This window comes from Eufriesea mexicana, unplaced genomic scaffold, assembly GCF_001483705.2.
Source record: "Eufriesea mexicana isolate 0111107269 unplaced genomic scaffold, ASM148370v2 scaffold1992, whole genome shotgun sequence".
NCBI classification, from domain to species: Eukaryota; Metazoa; Arthropoda; class Insecta; order Hymenoptera; family Apidae; genus Eufriesea; species Eufriesea mexicana.
In genome coordinates, this window is record NW_016910066.1 from 522,523 (window position 1) to 542,245 (window position 19,723).

Genomic DNA, 19,723 nt, shown 5'->3' on the forward strand with positions numbered 1-19,723 from the left:
AAGAAAAAGAAAAACGTCATTTCTCATTCGCTTTATGCATCAAGCAGTCAACTTCTAATTAGTTCTATAAGAATGTAGTCCCTTCACCCAGAACTAATGTATCATGGACCATAATGATCATGGTTTTGTTTTTATTTTTGCTGCTCCTTAATTATCTAATACATCCGATTCCTTAAGCTTACGGACCTTATAAGCGTGGAATCTGGAAAAAGCCATACAAAACATATGTTAAAAGAATTATTTTTCTAAACATGCATATATTTACATGTGTATATCAAATAATATTAGTATATTATTTATACTATATACTTATACTTTACTATACTATATTAATACTATAAAAGACAAAATGAATTTAAAATAGTACAAATTACAATATCTATCAATATATATAAAGGCATTTTATTTCTATATGTATTTGAATTGCACATCATTTTCCATGATAAAATTGCTACTTATGTAAAGTTGTAGAAAAAGTAGTACAAATTTGCAATAATTAAACTGATAAGACTAACTGTTACTTTTACTGTTATAAAATTGTATGTTTTCATTAATATTTAAATATGATTTTGTTATGAATAGTAATTTCTAAGACTGATATAAGCAACTGATATTGTATGGATGAATGAATCTATATAAGAATCTATGATTTTGTGGAAGTACAGTATTTTTGAGCCATATCATATGGAAAATATATATGTCCAGTACAAATAACAAGATAATCAAGAAATGTAATAAACTGTGATGATAAACAAAAAACATACATAAAAATCTTACAAATGTGTTAATACTTTCTACACTTATAAGAAAAATAATTCAGTATAAGTTGCTTATGTCTGAATCAGAATCAAAACTCGATATCAATTTATTACAAGATATATCAATTATAAGATCAATAAATACATTTATTATTCTTTATGAATTTAATAAATAACTTACGGCATTGTTCAGTGTGGTAATAATTCAATGATCCCCTCTCAACAATTCCATCAACAAATTAAATGAGCTGCCTTCCCCTTCAGCACGTTTCGCGCTTAACAATTCTTTCCCTGCTTGACATGTTCTTTGTAAATCTGGAATTCTCAATAATAATTCACCAAATTTAGCAGGCATCTCTGGGTACCTTGCTATAGTATATTGCTGTAGTGCTTGTAAAGCTTTTTCCTGAGATGCTCTAACTTTTTCAGGTTCCTTCAGCTCACTTGTATCAGAGGTCAAGAGTACTATTACCTGTACATAAGAGAAATTAAAAATCATATTAATTTTGAAATCAGTATATTATGTTTACATGACAATATAAATCTCTATTAAATTTATTTAATTAAGAAAATAAATCTTGTAAAAAGGATAATTCCTAAAATAATAAATTAGCTTTCGCTTTGGGAATTATATATACAATTCAAGTTCATTGAAAGTATAACCTGCGTGAAATAAAAAAATATATTATTTTTGATATATTATTTAATAGATTGAACTGCGACAAAATTTATCAATAATCCGTGAGGTAAAATGTTAATAAAACAGAGAAATAACGTGGAAATGCAATGAATGTAAGAATGATTTTATTAATAATTTGCAAATTCGATTTTTAATTTCTATCGATAAATTTTCAATAGTGAAATCTTATTAAAATTTTTGTTCTTTATATCTGATTTATTTCTGCATAAAGAATTACATTTTGTATATTTTCATGTAGAATATTTAACACGATAAAAAGTATAGCACAAGATAAAATTTCTAAGTTATTTTAATATTAAAATATCTATTACTTGAAAATTTATGAAATTAATAAACAAGGAAGAAGTAATTACCTTCATTGCCACATATTCATACTGATCTACACGAAGCCTTCGCAAATTGTTAGTAAACGCAAGCATCCTCTCGATGCAGGTCGCTAAGCCAAGCTGTCTAGCCTGTTCCAATGTAATCGACTTGCCGAGAGACACTCTAATTTCACCAGGAGTGCTCATACTGCGAAAACAGCACGAGAAGAGCAGTAGTTCGCACCAAGAGTTAATTAACAGACAAATTTGATCATCGATCGAAATGTTTTTAAATAGCGGCAAACTTTTGCACCACTTCACTATTTTATAGAGTCGATGATCAGCAATGTTGCAGAGGTTCGACAGAAAATCAGGATGCTGAGTTGGATTACCATTTGTATTATTAATTTGAGAGCTACTACTAATGGCTGCAGCTCGTTGTTCATTACTAACTGTGGGAACATTAGAGCACGATCTTTCATCTCTTCTGTTACTGGAGTTGCCATTTCCTGAAGTTCCATTAGAGGAACACTCAACACCTGAACCTGTTTCATTTCCTGTTCCAGAACCTCCACCACTTCCCACTCCTAATAACATAGTATCATTGTTCCTGATAGTATTTGTCCCACCAGCTTGAATCCCAGTCATGCGATCATTATCATTGTAATGCCATAAGTGTTCCACATCCATGATATCCTGTAGAAGTTGTGGTACCACTTGCATTTTATGGGAGTGATTCGAATGATGCCTTGCTGTATAGTAATGTTCATTGCCAGTTGGAGCTGGACTACAATTTCCTCCAGTGTTTAATTTGTCATTGGTCATGCTGCTTGCAGAACTACCGACAAGGCTTGCTGGGAGCGTGTACGTACATTGGTAGGTACTTCTTCCACCTCTGGTGCGATCCTCTCTAATCGCCTCAAGCTTCATACCTGTTAACGATATCGTATTCTCAAGATATTTTAAAAATCCAGCAATAACATATTTATGAAATGAAATATAATACAGTTTCACTTAAGTAATTGTTCTCTTTTTCATATTTAACTTCACATTTTCCATTATCAATCTTCAACTTTTTAGAACAAGTAATAATTTGTTTGTTTTATAATTGAGAAATTTTCTAAAATCCAATTGACATATTATAAATTTGACATACATTTAAGTAAAAAAATATATTTCATATATTTTAGGATTTAATAACATTTTTTGATATAGGTAATTATATTTGAATATACAGCATTGTTTATAATAATAATATTTAAAGCTTAACCTAAACTGTTCAATAACAATATGTAAAATATCTATATTATAGATTGCACTTTAATTTATAAGCATTTAGTTAAAACAATTAATCGTTTGAAAATATTTTTTTGATCAATGTTACAGTATATCTTTTTTTGTGGAAATCGTTTTTTTTTATAATTTTGTTACTTCTTTTCATTGTTTATAAGTGCTGTATTATTACTTGTAGATCTTTTTACTATCTTGTTTAGAAAAAAGGAACGAAATAAAATTCTTAAAGAGATAAGAATTAAAGTGACATAGTAGATGAATAGTAAGATTTATTCTTCTACATTGTAATTTTAATGAATGTACATATGCACAAGTATGCATATAGCATATAATTGTGCATACAGTAGCATGTATATCAATAAATATTGCAGAATTATACTGAGATACTCAAATAATTATATTATCGATACTAATAATAGAGAAATAACGAATTATAGCGAGAATTGGTGAATAATTTATAATTTTTCATGTATTTTAGTAATTGATTTGCAATTATCGTACTGTACATAATGCATGATTTTTTAAGGATATTTTTTAATTAAAAGCATTACAGGTTTTTAATTAATGACGTTAAATAATTAATTGATTGCGACAAAATCGAAATATATTAAATACTTGTTTAAAACCAGTCAACAAATTCTGTAGTAAGTGACTTCCTTTTATCTTACCCATATTGAGGCACTTGTCAAATCGACAGGCGGGGCATTTTTTTCTGGTAGCAACGGTGACTGGACAGCCCGCGCCTCTAAGGCACACATAATTTTTCCGATTCTGGACGGTGCGTTTGAAAAAGCCTTTGCAGGATTCGCATGAGAAAATTCCATAATGAAAACCACTAATCTTATCTCCGCAAATTGGACATGGACTATTGATTAGTTGTTGTCTAGTTGAAATACCAGATGGCGCTGATGGTATTCGACAGTCTTCCTGATCATCAGTAGCAGTGTGTCCTTCCGAAGGCAGCTCTGAACCCGGTGCAGAGGAAGAATAATGATGAGCAATGGCAGGCGAGGCTGTTGCCGGCAAATGAAGCGGGCTTCCTTGAGCAACCTGATGCTGATGATGTTGCGGATGTCTTGGTTGCTGAACGGGTGAATGCGTAGGAGGACTGAGAGAGCCATAGCTATAGCAGCTGCTCGAAGCATCTGAATTGTTCCTTGAGAGTGAGTGTGACAGAGACAACGAGGAGGTCGAATTGTTGAAACTATGTCGCGACAAAGATAACGACGAAGATGGTACTGGACTTCCTGCGCCTAAAGCAGAGTGACGAGCTGCGTGTGGACTTTGCGTCGGAGAGCTGAATACGCTGTATACGGAATGAATTGCCGAATCTGGTGACGGCACCTGGAAAATAGTAAAAGTGTCAGAAGTTATGACAGTGTTATTTTATAGTACCATTTGTATATAAATTTCATTTGCATTAACTATAATGTTGAAAATCTTGAATCACGTAACACATACATTTTGTATCGACATAAGATTTGAATAAACGGACATGAAATTTGATTTACTATGTTTGTTTTGCAAACATTACAAATATATTACAAATACGTTACAAGCACAAGGAATTACATTATACGAAAAAAGATTTTTAGATTTTTTCAACTAGAAAATTAGTTAGCGTCCTTGTGCCATAATTCACATCTGAGTCTAAAAATTCTATTGTTTCGTTAAAATAACTGTCTTACGCTTATTTGGCAAAATTTTTCAGAAAATTTATATGATTACTAGGTGAAATAGTCTTCAAATCATGTAATTAAAAATCATATACTCTTTTATCAGAGAAATCTTAAACGTGTATCTTATAATAATGTATCTTTGCAAATTACACGATTCTTCCGTGTTACTCATGTATGGTGTTTAAATCCTGATACTTAAAAAAATTAAGAAAATGGACGGCAAAGTATATTGGAATAACAAATTTCAAAGTAACACGAAGCAAAACGATACCCTAATACGTATTACCTGTGATCTCGTGTGACTATGCTTCGTTAAATGATGTCGAGGATTTAACACTGGACTGTGATTCGGAGTTGAACTATTGTAGCCTCCGAGTAATTTTCCTACGAGAAGAGGCAAATCATTTTGTTGTGTTTGTTCAAGATTTTCAATGTTGCGTTGCTGTTGCTGTTGTTGCATTTGCTGGCCATGGGCCAGAGGCAATCCTGCATCGTGAAAAGAACCAAGCGTAAATCCTGGGCTGGATCGAAAATCTGGCTCTGGTTTTATAGGAAATTTCTGTTCTATAGGCCCAGGGCTTGCGCCACATACTTGCACACCCTCCATCGATGTGTCCTCGTGTGTATCCTGTGATAAAATAAATAACTTTGTTTATGAAAGTGATCGAAGTACAATATTTGTTTAATCATTTATTCAATGTAAGATTCTAAGAAATAGTATAAACTATATCTTTTTCAAAATAAAAATCAAATAGTACGTGAAGATATATCGTTTAATGAGATTTAAAATTATGAAGATATTTTGTAAAATGTTTAGTTTGAACTTAATTTAGTTCTAATGCTAATTATTTCGTTTTATGTTAACTTATAAAAGGTATAAAAAAATATTACAAATATTATTGCATTTTTATAATTATTAATGTATATATATAATGTGTACATAAAAAATAAAAATGAATATATAATATGGTTCACGGAAAGTATTATTTTCTAAAGTCATATATCACATGTATAACATGTGTCCTAACAGAGAAATCATTAATTTATATAAAGATAGGTATAGAAAGAAGTTTATATAAACATACGTTCGGCGTGACATCGTTATAGAAAAATAGTAATGTTATTATTTTGGATCAATGTACATCATAATTCTTTACTTCTAATGTAGCGCATTTACAGTTTGGAAATTTTACATTTACATTATTATATTTTGAATATTACACTAAAATTAAAGTTTATCTTTGAATTATTCTAAGTAGGATGATTAACAAATTTCGAAAGTTACATAAAAATTCAAGAAAGAATAAGAAAACGTTAGAAATAGTACTCAATCTGATAGAAAAACATTGCAAAGTATGCATACAATAAAGTGATAGATAAAATAAAGTTTCACCTATAATTTACTTAAAATTTGAAAATCCTTGTTTATTTCGATATAATTTCCAAGCAATACACTTTGGAAATCAACGATAAGTTAACATTTCCATATTTTCATCGTTTCTATTTATTCTCGATGTTTCTCCGTTAAAACTTGGTATATTTAGATGGAACAAATATAATTATACGTGGATTAGTTTCAACAACGTTGGATAAAAGTAAAGTTGTATTCGTAAGTTGAACGTTATTCAATTAACATACCTATCTTGAATGTAAACATTTTGGATATATAAGAAATAATTTATCTGCCTGCATTGAACTTTAGAAAATGTAGCATTAAAAGACAACAACAAATCAAGCAAATTAGCAATACATACTTGATTTGTAATTGTATTGGAAGACATTTCTTGGTCGGATAGTTCTCCTTCCCATGACATGGGTCTCTCCGGCTGTTGCTGTGACACGTCGTTCCCATCGTAGCAACCGTTTCCATCTTCGACATCCGCATCACCGATTTTCTCTCCGCTTTGACTACCCGATACGTCTCGCTTCTTCTTCGTACGTAAATTCACCCCTCGAAAGTCGATTTTGCTTATCTCAACGTCACTATCCTCCGCATCGTCATCCACTGTGTTCTGGTTCAGAACATTCACTCCGATCCCGATACCGATGCTTTGCGTCCCAGTGCTGTTGCCGATTCCCGTGGTAGATACGACGTTCGCATTTCCACAGCCTAGTACGGAGCCACAACTTGAAACTACGGATACTGTCACACCATTCTGCCCGGTCAGATACTTGCATATACCTTTGCCTGCAAATTTCACACGATTTTCATATTACGATGATTTATTGTATATTTCATTAAAGAAGAAGAAGAAGAAGAAGAAAGAGAAAAGAGACGTCGATTATTGGGTAAAATAGTTTTGCGAGATGTAAATTTTTGATACAGTTTTAACAATATGAAGAATATAATAAGGAGCGAAGAAATTAGAATAGGGCAGAGGAATTTTATCTCCTATTCTTTCGTTACTTTGCAATCTTACAACTAATTAAGCAGAACAGTAGAACTTTCAAACGATTACAAAATAGCTCTTTGTCTATATAACATTTCTTATAGAAAATATTCTATGAAATAAATTTTCAAAACTTTCTAAAGATTATTCCACATGAAGCTTATAATTCTACTACGACGACAATTAAATTAAACCGTTACAATTATGTAAGAAACGAGAATTTTGTAATTTTGAAATTTTCAAACTTCTTTGTGCTTATATTTATATTTATTCCATGACATATTGTCCAGAACAGAAAAGAAGACAAAGTTTGCATTGGATATTGATCAGCTATTATTATTCGCGATACATAGGGTGTACAATATACGTATATATGCTATGCAATTAACGACATTTAAAAGTGATAGAGCAAAGATGTAAATGGTTTCATAATAGTTTTATAGGATCTTGTCCTTTTAAAAGCAACGATACACCAGAAAAGACAGTTACACATTAGCTTTAATGAAACTATGCTTTGTTTATTTTTTTTTTACATAAATCAGTACTTTTATGTACATTTTCTGTATACAGGTATTAAGATTTCAAAAGTTAATGATTTATAAGATATTATCAACAAAAGATACAGTATTACTTTGCAGATTGTCTCAGATTTGAAATCACGTTGAGACGACTTGCAAGAAATTAGTATTTTAGGGATAACTATTGCTTTCTTTTCTCGCCCCTCGCAAAATTTGAAACGAGAAACAACGAGAGAGAGAGAGAGAGAGAGAGAGAGAAAGCGGAAAATAGAGCTAAATGTCGTATACGTTCATATAAGGAATATTTCAGATATTTCATGTATTTTCGTTTCATAAAATTATTTAAATATAGATGTGTTCTTAATATTCATGATATTCATAAAGATCAATTTTAACAATTCCATTAACTTGATCTCATAACGATAAATGCAAAATATAATTTTTTTTGTTTCGATGATTCATTAATGGTTGTATCATTGTCGATACGTATCGTTAGATAACACGGACGCTTGACATCGACCAATCGATTCTAAGAAATAATTCCGTGACAATTTGCGAGGCAATATGTATGCAAGATATGTATTTTTTGTTTCAGTATTAGTGAGTTCAGTAAATACAGCATGAGTAGCTGATAAAGGATTAATCTTGTTTCTGATATACTTTACTTATAACTTATCTCTGTTTATTAAGTTTTATTTAGTAATCTTTAAATGTTATATTTTAAAATATGGAATAGATATACTCTTAGGAAATTGCTTGAAAAACCACTGTAAGGAAAAAGGTATCACACCAACGTAGATTCTATTTTCGACACTCACATTACTGCAACGATTAAAAATTGTACTGACAGAATAAAAATGACAAGCTTAATATATACAAGCTTTATAATGGTTTAATATATAAATGGAAGAACATGGAACAACATTTCTAATGTAATTTTACAATAATTTTACAATTTTACAAAAATTGATACCCTCCTTCAATTTTTCTTTTTTTATGAATTTCAGTCGATACCAAATCTACGAATTTACCATGATAGTAATAAAATTAAAACTTTCAAGTTTGATTATCATTCAAGTATCGACATGTCGCTTTTTACTCAAAATTACTTCCCAAAAATATTTGTTTGCGATAAAAGTAAAGATAAAAGATAGTATTATCATAATAACAGAATGCTGAATGCAGAACGATCAAAACTATTCGCGAACAGAGAGAATATCATATTCGATATGATGAGCTCGCAAGCTTGCGGGCAGTGGTAAATTCTAAATGTACAAACAAGTTCTTTGATGTACCGCCGTTTGAACGAACAATGTCTGCTATTCGTTAATGAGTTTGCTACTCGCTGAACGCATAAGTATCTATATACATTGCCAGCAAACATAGTTTGCGAATTGCTCGCGAATAGTACTGTCGACTCAGCGTAAGGATCTGTTATAATTACATAATATCAGAACTTTAAATTAAAACGATAAATCTTTATTGTGCTTGGTAATATGGGAAAATATCTGGGAAAAGAATAATTTTTTCTGTGTCGCTATTATTATAAAACTGTAATTGAACGTAACCTAGTAATATTGTATTTACCTTATTTTAATAATATATGGAATAACAAACATGGGCATATTATCGTTGTATATCTTGCTATAGTCGGTTAATTAATTCTAAATAAGGAATTAAGACATAGAAATTCCATTATTAGCATTGAATTTTTGTATTTTCATAACTCTATTACTTAAAATATATATTTAAGTAATTACTAAACTCGTTATTGCCAAAATTTCTCTAAAAAAAACTGAGAATATGTTGTTATACCAACATTCCATAATCAATTTTTTAAATAGTAAAGATATAAAATTTGGTTGAAATTTCAATTCTACATTATATTAAAAATATATTCTATTAAAAGAAAAAAAATGCAATAGAATTATTTAAAAAAAGAAAATGTCTATTCAGTTGTTGAAATAATTCTTTCCAAAAAATCCTTTTTTTCAATCCTTACTGATATTATAGAATCATTGTTGGTACACAATAGTTTGGATTAGGTTACTTCATTTTATTTTCTATTTTATACTTGTGACATATTCACTTGTGATTTAACGATATCTAACTATTAAAGCAGATTTGAAGATTCCACTTATTACAAATAAACAATTTAAATTTTGTTCTCATCCATATGAATGAATGTAGATATTATTAGAGTAAGTACCAGAAACAAATTTTTGACAAAATAACACCATGGTATTATCTAGTATTAACTAGATCGTTTAAATCAATAAAAAGAAAATTATTTAAAACATCAATTGATAAACGATAATAGAAATAAAAAGCATTTTTGGAATATATACAAATGATCAAATCAAGTGATTCAATAGTGTAGAAAATATCATGGATATCGATTCAAATAAAAATATAATTGTACTTTTTGTATTTCTCATAAATTCGAATATTTTTAATTTTTTTAATTTCGCTAGAATAATAAAAATTTGTAATTAGATTTTTTTCAATACTTGAACAGTGTAAAAACAGTTTCCTACAAATACACATACACAAACACACACGCGTGTGCTTTACATCCTTTATATGTACTTTATATCCTTCTTCCAAATTATAACTTTTATTTCAAAGACTTTGCTTATGAAAGAAGACTGGCATATAATTGATTATAGCAATGAAATATTGTAATAAAATTTAAACTACATGAAGTTAGTAATGAAATATTTATAGATCAATATCTGTATGACGTTTTTTGCTTGTTTTTAATCATAGTACATAGTAAAGTTTTCACAGAAACTTAGAGGTATACTCTTATGGATACTATAATTTAATTCCTTCTTCATCGCATTGTAATGTTATCATTCTAGCTATTTCATATAAATAAAAAACATGTGATCTAGAAATATGAAAAATCCAATTTTTTTTAAATTTTGTTACGAAACATTGATTTATAGTAGTAATACTCCATTTCATAATATACAGATATTATACACGGACGAATAAAATTTTCCTATACAAAAATATGTAATAAAAAATTTATATTTTCAATTTTCATATTAAATCGAATATTTTCTATTTAAAAAATGTATGAAAATATTTGAAAATAATTATGTAAATAATAATTAAAAATATTTGAAAATAATTATGTAAATAATAATTCGTTAATATATATCTTTTATAACTGGAAAATATAGAAATTTTAAAATATAGTAATGTTTTTTGATTACGGGAGGATAAAAAGTCACAGTTGCACTAAATAAATGATAAAAAGAGTCTGAAACTGTTATATTTTGCATCCTGTAGTTAAAATGAATGTAGTTATATAACGTGACATCATATTAATAATAATATTACACATGGTGTAATAGGAAATAAATAAATAAAATGATAAAAATGAAGAATATCAACTGTGTTGAAGGAGATTTGGTTTTCGGAAAAGTAAATGTAAAATATGTAACAAATTCGCATACACTTGATTATCGATTAATTAATTTCGTGAATTTTGGTATTCATTTATTATTATATAATATCCGTGTGGGCCAATGTCAGGAAAATAGATGTATTTTGTGCCAAATGCGCGTGTATGTTTATGTGTTTAGACTCGAGATTACTTATGTACGGGCTAAGCAACAGTCGTTTCAATTGTTTCGACTATGTTTGGTAATTGGCGGCTCTGTTCGGATCTCGTAATTCGTAATTCGGCTTTCGGCTCTCGTAATCAGTATACGAGGAGTGATCAAAGTATCTAGATCACAGACAACTTTCTTTCTCTGTACATTGACTATTCTATGTAAACTATTCTATTTGATCCAGCCCCTCTAAACTTGAAATTAATTCCCAAACATCATTACTGGCCGTTCGAGCCCCGGATTTGAGTGGGAAACGGTGGGAAAACTGTGAAAGTGATAAAAAAGTGTAACGATGACGTGATATTAAAAATTCTCTATCTCACAAAGACAAGAACAGCGCAAACTTTTGTTTTCACTCGGTGGACGGTCGGCCAAGTAAATATCATATATACTTGAGAATAGCAAGGGGCTCCTACTTCATTCTGAAAATCATCTAATCGTCGAGACTATGTATAGCAATAAGCAACGAATATCTCTGCACTTTTAGATGAATAAGACGAATTGTTTAACGTTATTAATGAATCGTGTGTTAAACTAATCGATCAAGATGTTATCATTTTTCGAATCGAAATCAGAAAACAAGCATCGAGGAATAGCTGGGATAAATATCTGCAAAATCATAACACTACATGGAAGAAGAAATATCAAACGAAATCTGACGGGGAAAAAATTCTCTCGGACACACCGTATATAAAGGAAAAACGTTATCGTAAGACGGAGAAAATTGATCTGGACGAATTAGAAAAATTCACGGAATTGTTGAATGAGAAGAGAGTACCGCTGTAATTCCTTCAAAAGATCAATTCGACTCTAAAACGAACATCATTCTCAGTCAGCAATCGTCCATCGTTAAATAACCAACAACCAATATTCCCGATTTTCATGGAAGTTTCTACTCGTGGATCGAGTTCCGAGACACGTTTAAATCTCTGGTCGTGTCGAACACCTTCCTGCAAAAACTATACAATCTTAAAATTCATCTTAAAGCTTGCGTGGAATTGCAAATTAGAAATTTGGATCTCACCGGAGGCAATTTTCAAGTTGTCCCACACATTTAATCGATTATGAAGACAACTTAATTGACTAAAAAGAACTCGTAAATTCATCGTTGAGTTTATTTTTTGGCGTGAGCACCGTCGCGAAAGGAACATTTCAAGAACTCGCAAACCTTTATTCGCGACTGATCAAAGCATTGAGTCCATTGGAAGCATTAGGATGATTCGTTGATTTTTGAGATGATTTTCTCGTTCACGTCGTCAAAAGGAAACTCGATAAGGAATCGTTTAAAGAATGGAAAAGGATATCGAACTCGAGTAGCGAGCCACGAACGTCGAACATCGCTAGTCAAAGCTCAACTCGTTAATATAGAGTGCAAATTATTGGCCACCTAATCGACTAATACCGAGCCACGAACGTGGTCGGCGCTGAAGATATTTCTCAATTCAACCATCAGATATGCCCAGAAATATGTCAATTCACAGACAGCGCTGGCCCAGGCTTCAACATCGCTAGTCAAAGCTCAACTCGTTAATATAGAGTGCAAATTATTGGCCACCTAATCGACTTGTACGATCGACTATGGAGAGTTAGTACTATCAGAAGTTCAACAACTACTCTGACCAGATCTATCAAAGACCTGTCAAACTGTCCCCTGCCAGTCGAGGTAGTGTCATTTAACAACGATTCATCGGAAGACAACACTCGAGGAACTCAAAAAAATTGTCAACCTGCTCGTTTATTCCGTGCAATGAAATTTACTTCATCTCAGACAATTTTTTTTCTCTGAACGATAACTGTTATCGTTCCTATAACTATCCTATTTTCACCCGAATCCTTCACCCAGCTGCTAAAATTTAAGTTAATTCGCACACAGCTAAGAAAAATATTGAATAAGAAAAAATTTGTACTTAAAATTTTTATTCAATTATTCTATAAACTGTACGAAGTATCGATCGTTTTGTTACAGATATATCATATAAATGCGCCATTCATACTCTTTCAATGTATACTCTTTCAATGCTATTCTTGCAGGCTGAATATTTTTTTATATTCGTTATAATATAATTTAGTAAATTTTATAAATAATATATAAATAGAGGTTAGAATATTTTTTCATCGCAAATTATTTAATACTGCTAAAATTCGGTGGAAATTTACGATATAATGACATTCCATCGTATTAGAGAGACGTATTAAAGAGAGAGATTTAAAAAAAAAGAAATTTTGAATTATTCAATTAGACAAGTGTCAATTAGTCATAAGACAAATGTGCCCGAATTTGGTAGATTTTCAATGAGAATTTTACGTTTCATTTGCTTTGTCATTCGAAATTATCTTGTTTCTGCCACTACTGTGTTCTCTGGAATATTCAGTGGAAAAAGGGAAAAAAGATTGTAAGAAGAATGAGAAGGAATTGTTAATGAATAAGGAAATGAGCTTGTAAAGCTAGCATAGCGGAGAAATGACAATTACCATCGTGCATATCCTGATTGGGGGGTACGTTGATAGTGGTGACGGAGACATTCTTTCCTGTTTCGGAAGAACGGGCCGCGGTGATGGTGCAGGTCGGTCCGCCAGGGGTGGAGGAAGTGGCGGAAGTAGTGGTGGTCAGAGAGGAGGTAGTGGTGGTGCAGGAGGCAGAGACGGAGGCGGAGTTGTCTGGGGCGGTGGAACCGGTGGACGAGGAGGCGGCGGTGCACGAGTTTGTCTTCCAAGACTGCGAGGCTGGCCACCAGCCAGGACCCGGCCCCGGGCCCGGTCCTGGGCCCTCGCCGGGCCCGTTTTGCTCCGACATCCTCAGCTGGTTACTCTACCGCACGCTCGTGACGCGAGTCCGAGTCTTTGGATAGTCGCGAAACTCTGCGGCATCCTGAGGAGGACCTCTCTGGCTGGGCTAGTTAGTCCTCGCCACTATTTCCAGATAATTTATAATTTCTTCTGCTGGCTGTCTATCGATCACATAAGCATCGGTTCAGACATTGGAAAATGCTCGGTGCCTGTGTGCCTATAAACAGAAAGGTAAGGCTTGTTAGAAAAAGTAAAACAGATTTTTCAAACGTGATATTTTTACCGTTCTTTTTAATCCTACAGCTTTCCACGCGTTATATATACTTAATAGAAGTTAATGAGACGTGTTTCTAAATGAAAAGAAAAAGAAAAGAAAAGAAAGGAAAAGAAGTTATCGCTATCAATTTTACTTACAATACATACAATACAGTTTCACGACTTTTCAGCGCTGGTGATATTTGAATTGCTTAATGAAAATTTTGCTCGTGAGTGAAATTTTATAAATAATGCATATTAATCTCATTTACTGTCACCATGTCTTTCGATATCATTCTAGTTTTGTTTTCTTAACAAGAAAACAATAATAAGTAAACAATATTTTAAAGTATAAGAGAAAATGTAAATTCTGACATATGTATATCGAAATAAGAAAGGATGATTTATTTTTTTCTTATTTTCTTATTTTATCGTTATTTAATTCTTATTCGCGTCATTGTTTACAACAATTTACCCGATGATCTGTTCGCATTAAACGTTAAACCTACTGGCAATTTATATATACCCATTTCTATCGAACCGGTCCACAAATAGAAGCTATATTTTACAGCTGAACGCAGATAATAGCCAATTTAACGCGTGCAATAATAAATAAACAATAGAAATTTTAAGTGGTAACGAAAGAAATTAATTTTATTCGTTTTACTTGAATAAAAAAATAATGTAATAAAATAATATAATAGTCATATAACTCTGTGTATTTGTTAAATGATATTAATAAAGGTTAAATAATATCTCATTCTCGTTTACCGCATATTTTGCAAGTTATAACTGTTGTCACTGTAATCTTTTCGCAGACATATTTCTTACGGTTGAAATGAATTTTGATTTTACAATTTTTTCGATATCTTATTTGGCGTATCATAAAAGGATAGACATTTGTCAACCGATCAAATGACCAGTCGTGATAAAAGAAATAAGCTACAATACAAAAACTTTGATATGTGTATATCATTAGAAAATCGCAATATATATAATAGGTATTGTTTCTTCTAGTGAAATATTAATGAAAGATAAGATGGAAAAATAAAAAGCAAAGGAAGGAAATTTTAGGACAAGAGAATAATGATATCTGCCTATAAAGTTTCAATGAAAGTTAAAAAAAGTTAAATAATTTTGATTAAATTATTAGCGGAAAAGGTATTCCAAAATTACATATACTTTTGTTAGGCACAATGAAAAACGAGAGAAAGGAGAAAACTTACGAGTTGCATAATATTCTATTCGCTCTGTTCGACAACAGCAGCAGAAGCTAGAATTACGTTATAAACTAATATCCATGTAGAACGTCTGTTATCACTAAAATTATACAACTAGTCAAAACAACCGGTTTCTGACCATTTGTTTTTACAATTACTGGTATCGTAAATTCGTAAAACGGATATTAACAAGATTAATGTTGATTTTTATTCGATGTAATTGTATATGTCTATTTACTTTCATCGAACGATTTTAATTACTATTATTTATGCATAATATATTCAATTACACATTAAGATCGATAGTTTTAACGTTAAAAAATTCTCCAACAATTAAGTATAAGAATTTAAGAACAAGACCTTGATTACTAGTAAAAAGTGTTCGCAAAAGATGGAGTTTAGGAGAGAATTGATCATTAAATGGTAAAAATAAGGATTCGTAGATGAAAAATTGACCTAGTCAGTTTTTATATTATTACTATAATTTAAAAAACGAAAAAGTAATATTACCGAAAGGATAAGTCGATGATGGATTCGTTATGGTGTGGACTGCACTGTGTGGCTATGAAAAAGAAAGTACAATGAAGTTGCGTTTTTAAATACCAAATTATATAATGTTTGAAAACATGCTTGATAAAATCACGATTCCCTGAGATTTATTAATATCGAGAATTTTATGCTTCAGCAAGATAATGCGTCTATTTATACTAGTATAATTAAACAGTGGTTTGAAACGAGGAAATTAAATTGGCTAACTTAATTACTTGACACGAATATACAATAATTTGCAAGGCGTTCTTGTAGCGTGTCTTTTTCTCATTGATGAATAAATTAAAAATTACAATTGAAAAATAACAAAAGGATATTGGGTAAAATGTCGATGCAAAATATTAATTTATATCAATACAAAATACTAATATAAAGCTAATGAAACATTAATATTAATATTTCTTTAATTATTTCACATGATCTATCTTTATACCGTGTCTCATACTTATATAATACTTCTTGTATATCATAAAATCTAGGTATATTATCTAACACGCGTGTTAAATAACATCGTTATTACTGTTACAAGTAATAGCTATGGAAATAAAATTGAAGAATTTTTCGATGATTAAATAATTACAGGAAAAAAAAGGAAAAGAAACGTTTAACGCCAATTATAATAAGAAAGAACAATTATCTTTTTATTCCAAATATTTTATTTAGAATCGTTGGTAAACACATAAAAATGAAGAAAAAGAAAGAATAATGATTACAAAGAAATGTCATTCACTATCGTCTTCAAAGGCGCTTATAAGAGACTTTGATGTTATTTTTTTAACTGACATTAATTTCTTCAAGCCAATAGTACTCATTTCAGTTATCAAAAGGTAGAATACTATACTTTTCAATTGTTATCTTTTTCAAAAGTAATTGGTCATTTGGGTAATTGCACTTGTTAATTGTGCATATATATTAATAAAATAATTCACGTAATTGATACCAGTTACATCTCCATTTTGATCAAAGATGGACAAAAAATTCATCTTCTTTTAAATCCAATGATATATCTAAGAGACGCAAATGCACTTTTCTTTTAAATGCAACTGCATAAGTTTTTATGCAGACCAATCCTTCGAATCATCTTGCATTAAAAATTGTGAGAATACAATGTTGAAAAATTTCATATTTCGTAAAATATTTGCAATTTTTACTAAATTCTATGTTTCGTTGGAAATGTCCTATATACACTTTCGTGTACAAAATAATGTCTACTTATTAACAGTTTATCATTTCAAGTTAAAATTTCTACAGCAACTATTGCGGAATATGTTAGCATTTGCTGGTAATGTAAAGATCGGTATATTTACTTGTTTCCTGCTGCAACAACAATTCTATGGACGTTGCAAAGATACGCAATAATACGTATCGCAATCGAGTACAACCGCACAAACATACTTTCATAAGTTCGAACATAATTTATGAGCATAGCAGTCTTCTTTGAAGCCTGAGAGGTGTGTACCAAAACCGGTTGTAAATAACTATAGTGTTAGATTATGTGTTCCAGTTTATCTTGAGTTTAATCCACAAACCTCGACAGAAGAAGTAGTCAAAGAACGCGATTGTAGTTTTATTCTAGTCAAACTTTCGTTAGAAGAATTTTAGAATGGTAAAAAGGTAATGCGTACTATTTTTCTACCGAGCTTCCTGTACAAGAAATAAAGTAAGACGCATACAATGTTGGAAATTTAAAAAAATTTTTTCAGACTGCTAGGAAACGATACAAATTTTCCTCTAAGAATATCGTTGACAAATAAATTTGTATCTGTAAATAACGGAGATTGTCCAACAGACGTAACGAATCTGATTAAGACTTAGAAGAAATACAAAAAATCAATTCATTTTGGCATTAATGTTCGACGTGGTATATTAAATACCGATCAGTATTTCTTCACAGAGCTTAGAGAAGAGACAAATCGTAACGGTCTAGCTTATAGCTTCGATAATTTTGATAGTTGTCATATTTTCGATAATACATAATTGCAGTAGTTCATAAAGTCAAAAATATTACGTAAGAAGACCAGAATTATGTAAGGTGGTCTCCTCAAAAGCCGTAAAATGTAGAGGTTAAATAAATAAGTTATAGTACTTCTTCGCAGATAATATATAAAACGCGAATTTAGTCTTCAGGAAATAGAGGTTAAATAAGTAAATAAATAAGTTATAGTACTTCTTCGCAGATAATATATAAAACGCGAATTTAGTCTTCAGGAGGCTTAAAGTGTTGCAAATTTTAGGGTCCTATTAATATCTGATGGATTATGCACTATATAGGGGAGAAGGTGGGAATATGAATCAAGGTTGTTAATATGGACTTCTCTTTTTTAATGAAGCAAGTACTACGATATGTAAATAATTGACAAGAATATCATAATTAATGCCCTCTAATATCATAATTAATGTCACCAGACAGAAATTGTGCGATTCGCGTTTGCTTTTTTAGCTAAAGAGTGCAAGTGTTCCTTATTGCTAGTCTAAAATCTTTTTCAAGATATGTTTCGTTAATTTTCTTCCGATACTAATTGATTCTGAATTTTATTTCTGTACAAGATTAAATCAATAATTATTAGAAAATTCATATTTCTTACAAGAATTTAAAAAATAGACTGCTAAAATATTAAAATAAAATTCGTTTTAGTTGTGTATACATAATTGTACAGAATTTTTATCATCACTTATACGTAAATCCATTACTGTTTGATTTTATTCGTATCATTCTCTTTCAAATGCAACTGGATTTAAAATATTATCGACTAGATTGAGTATCAGTATATGCTGTATACACAGTAACCGAGTACCTACGATTAGCTTATTGTAAGAGATGATTCGGAATACAACATACGATATACGATACATAGCCATCGTATTCTTCAGTTTTAACTATTCTTGACCTTTTTTACGTTGTTACCTCAAAGATAAATCGTAATCGGGTCCCATGTCTCTGTGGAAGAGTTAAAAGGACGAATTAGATTAAATTATTTAAACATAAACAATGATCGCGTTAATTCTGTTATGGAAATATAAAGAAATAATTGACAAACTATGCAAGTTTGCTGTTTTGAATATCCTTAATGAATATTGATTTTTATTAACATTGTACTCTGTTACCATTATCAAAATATTTCAAAGAACCTATCCGCATAAAAAGATATAGTTTTCTTTAAAAGTTATTTAAAACTCGTAGAAACATAGACCTTCTAATATTCGACTTTTTCCGCTACGATTTTTGTTTATCTGTAGGCAAACTATATATAACGAGATAGAACCTGTTCAAATTGCGTGACTCACCCTGTATACCGATAACTGGTACGAATAAATTAAACTTAAGTATTTTTTGCATGGAAGATAGTGTTCGAGTCTTTTGTAATTCTATATAGATAATTATAAGTAAAAAATATAAATTTTTCATCATTTTCCTTATTTTGGCTATCTATATATACCTATAACCGCATTCAGAATTTCAACTTTCCTTGTAATTGCATCGTGTACTGATGATTATTTTATTACAATTCCAAGTTTGAATCTACTTGTTAGTCTTGTTAGGTCTTTTTACGATAGTTTAGGTAGATGTTAGCTTTTGTCACTGTTAGGTGAAAGATCAAGGATTAAAGTTTTTAAAAATTTGTCGTTTTTCATTGTACTGATT

At 30.6% G+C, this 19,723-nt stretch overlaps 1 protein-coding gene across 1 annotated transcript in view; it reads right to left on the minus strand.

Moving 5' to 3' along the window:
• Positions 1 to 92: 92 nt before the first annotated feature.
• The window catches only part of Hr39 (nuclear hormone receptor FTZ-F1 beta), a 43,072-nt gene continuing 23,441 nt past the window's right edge, over positions 93 to 19,723 (minus strand). Inside the window, exons 2-8 of the mRNA XM_017902786.1 lie at positions 13,742 to 14,273; positions 6,490 to 6,923; positions 5,022 to 5,363; positions 3,725 to 4,400; positions 1,812 to 2,695; positions 940 to 1,230; positions 93 to 202 (exon numbers count right to left, since the gene is read on the minus strand). Coding sequence (XP_017758275.1) covers positions 964 to 1,230; positions 1,812 to 2,695; positions 3,725 to 4,400; positions 5,022 to 5,363; positions 6,490 to 6,923; positions 13,742 to 14,063 — 2,925 coding nt within the window. The 5' untranslated portion in view covers positions 14,064 to 14,273 and the 3' untranslated portion in view covers positions 93 to 202; positions 940 to 963. The remainder of the gene's footprint in view (positions 203 to 939; positions 1,231 to 1,811; positions 2,696 to 3,724; positions 4,401 to 5,021; positions 5,364 to 6,489; positions 6,924 to 13,741; positions 14,274 to 19,723) is intronic.